This window comes from Sardina pilchardus, chromosome 17 (assembly GCF_963854185.1).
Source record: "Sardina pilchardus chromosome 17, fSarPil1.1, whole genome shotgun sequence".
Classification (NCBI taxonomy): Eukaryota; Metazoa; Chordata; class Actinopteri; order Clupeiformes; family Clupeidae; genus Sardina; species Sardina pilchardus.
Genome location: NC_085010.1, coordinates 2,543,054 through 2,549,510, shown reverse-complemented (window position 1 = coordinate 2,549,510; position 6,457 = coordinate 2,543,054). Strand labels below are relative to the sequence as shown.

The 6,457-nt window shown below is 39.3% G+C and overlaps 1 protein-coding gene across 1 annotated transcript; it reads right to left on the bottom strand.

Annotated features, from left to right (window-relative positions):
• Window positions 1-313: 313 nt before the first annotated feature.
• Window positions 314-6,093, bottom strand: LOC134062139 (sodium- and chloride-dependent GABA transporter 2-like). Its single transcript, XM_062518056.1, has 15 exons — window positions 5,928-6,093; window positions 5,470-5,661; window positions 4,910-5,044; window positions 4,656-4,796; window positions 4,449-4,536; window positions 4,202-4,334; window positions 3,885-4,019; window positions 2,553-2,656; window positions 2,251-2,375; window positions 1,967-2,079; window positions 1,717-1,854; window positions 1,482-1,584; window positions 1,291-1,391; window positions 956-1,126; window positions 314-863 (listed from the first exon to the last, which is right to left on the bottom strand). The coding sequence occupies exons 1-15, from the start codon at window positions 5,932-5,934 to the stop codon at window positions 711-713; spliced, it is 1,839 nt and encodes a 612-aa protein (XP_062374040.1). The 5' UTR covers window positions 5,935-6,093; the 3' UTR covers window positions 314-710.
• Window positions 6,094-6,457: the final 364 nt, after the last annotated feature.

Below are 6,457 nucleotides of genomic sequence, written 5' to 3'. Positions count from 1 at the left end.
CTACATTACAAAGAAACTTCACCCAGCCTATTATTTTTGATGCCACATGAAATGGTGACTGGATGAATGATATTTTCAGTTATTTATGACACACAAATCTCTGTTTTGAATATTTGCCTGAATGTTTAAGTAATTTGCTGTAGCCTAGGCCTACCACAAAAGGAGCCTGTGTTCTTTTTAAGACAATCCCTCTCGACACAAATTAAATGGAACTCCACACCATCTGGTGGATTGGACAGGAAGTGTAATTTATGAGAAGAACTGGACGGTTTCATCGTAGCCGGCGTTGAATAAAGTAGGCAATTGAAACATGGACATTTTAAAACATTTTTTAATCAAACTTGTAATTTCCATTGTACATATACATTTACATTACAAGGATAATTGGTTATTCTACCTGTGCTCCTTTAGGCTACATTTACAACGTGAGAAAATGGCACATAGCCTTCTTGATGGGAAGTCTTCATTATTAAGAAAACAAAACATTAGGCCTAGCATTAGTACCAAAATGTACTTATGTATTAAACTGCTATGCATTAATGAGTTTTTAAAAAGTCAAAGAAATAAGGAAATACAGAAACACCTGAATGGAAAAAATAAAAGCCTTCAATATTCCTACTCCCATCTTGTTGCTGCATGCAAAGTGTCACAAACCGAGGAACCACTGAAGGGGCTTGTAAATTCTTAGTTGCGCCCATGTATCCCCAAAACTAGCATTTAGAGTCCTCCACACCAACAGGAGCATAGCCAGCTTTGTAAGACATGGTCTGGTCACCCTCTGGGGCAAAGATGGCCAGTAATTTCTCCTGCTCTTTCCTTGTTTTGGGTAAATCTTCAGAGGGTGTTGTGAGCTTCTGAATACGCTATAGGGGGATGGAAAGCAACCATGAGACTTATGCACAACGGACCGGTTGCTGAAGCATGATTATTATACTTTCAATCATCTGAACTGTACCTCTCTAAAAGTTCCCTCTGTGGTGCAGATTTTGAAGATCATCCAGAGTGGAATGCAGACCATGGAGGACAGAGCCAATAGCCAGCCCACCATATAACCCCACCATGGATACACATAGTCATTATTGTACTTCAGAGGAGTGTACTTGATTAAGGAGAAAGCAAAAGTGCCCTGCAATAGACAAAGCACATGTTGAAATGAACTCTTCTTACCACAGCAGTCCGCATAGAAGAACAGATTTACTTAATACTCTGGCCACCGGTTAGTAAAATATTGACAATACTGAAGTATGTCCATGCAACATGGCAGAGCCAACACTCTAAATAAGTACTCACAATGCAGGTCACCGGAGTGAAATATTTCCAACAATACTTGATCATAGGTCCTGGACGGTATCCAATCATGTCCTCAATATTGTCATAGAAACGATCAGCACCTAAAATAGCAATGAGATATCCCATAATATGAAATACAATTGACTGTTCAAGTTCAAGAGCATTATTGAATTATTTCATGTTCCACTTACCATACACCCATGCAATGCAGCCTGACTCAAAAATGGCCATGAAGAGAAGACACATGCCACTGGCAGCATAGTAATCAAAGAGCTGGAAGACATACATGCCACCCTGCAGAAAGACATGTTTGTCAAACCTCTGAGCCATCTCAATAGAAACCGCTTGTTTGCTGCAGATGTCAGATGGAGCTGATCCAGAAAATGATTTATTCAGTTCTCAGATCATGAATGGAACCTCTATTACCTCCATAAGCATGATCAGCCCCACCAAGAAGGACATGAATGACATGACCAACAGGAAGACCTCCCTGCGGTTCTTTTTCCGGAATACAGCTGGGTACATATCAACTAGAGCCGTCACCAGACTCTCCACACACACAAACTATAGGAAACACCAGAGAAATGTCAATATTTCTATATGTATTCATCTGTTGAACTTACACTGCATATCAAACATCTTTTTACAATGACAATTACATTGTTGATTGACATACCTGGCTGTCTAGCCCCAGAAAGATAATCATGATGAAAAAGCAGCATGCCCACACTGAGGAGAATGGCATCATAGTCACAGCACGTGGGTAGGCAATGAAGGCAAGCCCAGGGCCTGAGAAATATCAAGAGTATGCCATCACTTCAAACCCATATTCCATTCCCACAGAGAGGAGTGACTCGAAAAGCATATATCCAAATAAAAACGTTAGTCTTGAGCTTTATCTACAGACCATATAATAAGCAGATCGAAAGGGGGAAAAATACTTCAACAGCGTATACACACCAGATACGGCAACTTCGGAAATTGGAACATTTTGCTCATAAGACATGAAACCCAAGATGGAGAAAATGGCAAAGCCAGCCACAAAGCTTGTTCCACTGTTGAGAAAGCACAAGGCCAAACAGTCCCTGCAATACAACATGAAGAGCAAACATGGACAGAACAAAAACAGTTTGAATATGTTGAAAAGCTGTAAGACAGTTACAGACTTTAGATTTATTTTGAGGTACCTAAAACAGTTTGATCACATATACGATGTGGATCAAAATAAAGGAAACAAAAGGACACACTTGCTTGTGACTGACCTGTAGCAGTTATTGTTGTATTTATTGTAACTTCCCAGTGCGTTCAAGCATCCAATGCAAATAGCATATGAGAAGAAGATCTGGGTGCCTGCATCCATCCACACCTATAGCCAAAAAGAGTTGCTGTCTGGTCAAACATCAAATCCCCTGAAATACTATGTCTCTGTTCTTAGCAGAAGACAGAACGTTTCTTATCTGCTACAACACCGACTTCTTTATATTAATTTATCACTTCAGGAAACAAACAAAATGTTCCGATTTGTTGAAATACAGATGAATCTGCAGAACTCATAACACATTCTCAAATACAGATTAGTCATAAGTTTATACCTTCCTGGAACCGAGTGATATTTCATATTATTCTTACTGCCCTTCCAGATGCACTGGAGGTAGGTCAAAAAATGAGTCCACGTGGTGTATGCCCTCTCCCAGGGGCCAATTAATCATTAATTATAACTGTCACACCAGCAGTCAATTGCAAACCAGTTTGCTTCGTGTCTCGCATTGATTAACGCACAACCAAAGCCATCACCTAAGGAGAAGGGAATATGAGCTAAGGATGGCCCAGGCTAAGGAGGATGTACCTGCCCTGAGGATTTCTTTTCATTGGGCAGGCGAAGGCTGCAGGATCTAGTGCTGGCAGTCCAACAGGCTCAAACACCCTGTAGACAAACACAAGACTTTGGACGCGTTCCTGCAAAGCTCTTTGAAAACACCACCGATGTACTGGATTAACACTGGACTTTCATGCATGAAAGTGCACTAAAACGAGTTGAAACCTCGTTTGATTAGATTGACTGGATATCTGAAGTTGTTTGAGAGGTGTTTTTTGTTTTGTTTTGTCTTGGTTTTTTTTGGAATTTAAGTCAAATACTGATATTATCTTAGCTGATAATATGAGGGCCATTTTGTGTCTTTGAACTGATGCCACATGAAGAATCCTCAGGGGCCTAGTCCCTCTGGCCCTCCTGAAATGGAAACTGCCTGGCCTGAGAGATCATGCCATTTAATCAGCTCAAACGAAGCACTATTTTGCAACACAGCAAGAGGTTTCCTCTTTTTCAGCCACAGTATTAAACACAGATGGACACAGAGGACATGTTTATTCCCAGCAGAGAACCCTAAGGAGATGACCTGCACCTGCAAGAGTGTTTTTTTTTTTTACTTGTAGAACAATCAGACAAAACTCTGTATGTTATAGTAAATCAGTATATACAACACATTTAATGTTACAACTACATAACACTTTTCAAACTGAAAAAACAACAACAATAACAAAAAACGTATGCAATACCATAATCACAGTCAAGTGATGGTACAGTTCTACTGTACCTGCGGATCTGCTAAACGTCCCAAATCAGGATAGAGGTAGAACTCGATTCCCCGGTAAGCTCCAGGTAAAGTAACGCCTCGGATTAGTAGAACGATCAACATGAGATAGGGAAAGGTAGCAGTGAAGTATACAACCTACAAGAAAAAAACATTTTTGTAGAGGAAACAAAAGACTTAATGCATTTTCAAATTACATTCATGTAACAACAGCTAAATATATATTACTTATGTCATCATTAACATAAAAAACAATATCTGAGGATGAGATTAGATTTTTAGAGAAATTTTTGAAAATAAACTATCAACATAAATCCCACCTTTCCTGTTGACTTGACTCCTTTCCAAATGCAGAAGTAACATAGAACCCAAGCAATAAGTAAACAGAGAGCCAGATCCCAGTTTAACGAGCCCATATGATCAAGTCCTGGGGAAAGCCGCAATACCCTTCTCCTGTTTAAATAATGGTTACAAAAGAAACATTTGTCTTCATATTAGTTTGTAGCTTCATTTTTTTTAAATGTATTTATCAGTAGTACTTATTTAGTCATAGATCCAATGACTTACTCCCAGAATTCCATGACAGGAGAGGTAGCATTTGCCTGTAATGTGATGTTCACTGACTCATTTCTTCGTTGAAACTCCACACAGGTATCTTCAATCAAAAGCAGTTCAGTCAATCATGTCAATATGGAGAACATGTAGAAACTAATGTCACTAAGAATTTATACTAATATTTGCTTTTCTTCTAAATCTCAGCCTTGGTATGCTTACCAGTATTCCAGGTGTTGTTACAAGAGGCCCATGGTAGATCCCAAGAGAAAGAGTAGTAAAAATAAAAAATGCCCCACGCCAAAACAATGATGTAATAGAAGTTCAACAGGCAGACAATGACTTGTGTACCATAACCAAGACCTATGTATGAGACAGAACATAAAATGATGCAATGAATGCTGCAGCAGAATCATTTAATTATTATTTGTATGTTCACTGCAAAGGTAGAGTAATTGTTTAGTTGGTTTAGATACCCTCAAAGAGTGGGCTAATCTTTCTCCAGCAGGTGATGCCCCCTTCACTGGTGAACTGACCAAGAGAAATCTCCAGAAAAAACAGCGGTACTCCGCAGGTGAAGAGGAAAATCAGGTAAGGAATGAGAAATGCACCTGGAAATTAAGTGTTAGAGTGTCATAGCAATGTAAAATAAAAACATGAAAAAAAATGTTTATAAATATTCAATACTCTATAATTGAAACATTAACGCTACACATACAGTAACATGTAGTTTGTCAATGACCGGATATTAAATATCCTCAAACAGCAACAATTCATCCCCCCAGGGACAGCTGCTGTGAGACCCTGGCCAGTAAGTCCAAACAACAGCTGTGCCTTTCCTTGACTTCTGAATTTTTGACCTTACCCCCAAAGTCTGTCTAAACAGGGATGTCCAAGAGAACACCTACAAAAGCACTTAACTTACAGCATGCTGTATTACTCTTCTGGATTCTGTATTAATAATCATAAGAAATGCCTGTGTTGCATTCATCATACTGTCTAAAGAAGTTGAAATAAAGTTGATATTGAAGCAAACCTCCACCATTCTTGTAACATAGATAAGGGAAGCGCCACATGTTTCCCAGCCCAATGATGGACCCAGCAACCGACAGTATGAACTCCAGCTTGTTGCTCCACTGTCCTCTCTCCTGCATTTTGTCATCTTGAACTGAAGGACTGGACACGCTTTTATTTGCTCCATTGGGAATAGCTGCTTTTACTTTGTCTCCTGCATTAACCAGAGAAAAGGTGCTCAAAAGACCCTCATTAGGACTTCCTTTAAGCTGAAGCTTTCATCAGATGTTAATAGTACTTGTGCGTTTCACATAAAGCAAGAAATGATACATGTGGCATTGCTAAATATATATATACATCTTTTTATCTTATAAATGTTAGTCCTGGCCCAACAAGAGAGCCTTCAAATACATTAAAACAATAATTCAAGAAAGTGTGGATGCAGTTGAATATGTGGGGCAAAACTCAAGCAGCACTTACCCTTCATTGTGTGTTGTGTGGCTCTGCCTCCAGATTCTGGCTTGACGTCAAAAGTGGCGAACAGATATTCAGAATTTAACGTCTCAGTCGTGGAGGTGGGAGTTCTCTCCTAAGATTAAGCCCAACCTACACAGACGAGCAATGTGGGTCTTCTCATCCTCCTTCTTACTCCAAAGCACCACCTCTCTTCAACAGTGCAGCATCAATCATTTATCAAAAAGAATGAAGTAAATCTGGTGACTAGGGTTGGTCCCACCCCATGGCCCTGAATTAAAGTGAGGTCAAGAAGTCGTAACACAACACACCTGACCTAATCTGGAAATAACCTGATTTAGACTAGGGCAGGATGGTCAATTCTTCAAACAGGAACATGTAGTATAACAGGAATTGCTGACTATTTAAATGAAGCATTTCAGTTGAAAGTATCCAATTTGAGTATCTATCCACTTCTATGATGTTGATAAGGTTGGAACTATATTCTGTTGTCATATGCAGTCATCAGACAAAACAAAAATAAAAAACAAAATGAA

What these genes read in the sequence shown, in the direction of transcription:
- LOC134062139 (XM_062518056.1), bottom strand. An exon ending in TACAACAATAACTGCTACAG is followed by an intron (nt 2,376 to 2,552) that starts GTCAGTCACAAG and finishes GTTGTATTGCAG; the next exon opens with GGACTGTTTGGCCTTGTGCT. An exon ending in CAGAGGGAACTTTTAGAGAG is followed by an intron (nt 864 to 955) that starts GTACAGTTCAGA and finishes ATCCCCCTATAG; the next exon opens with CGTATTCAGAAGCTCACAAC.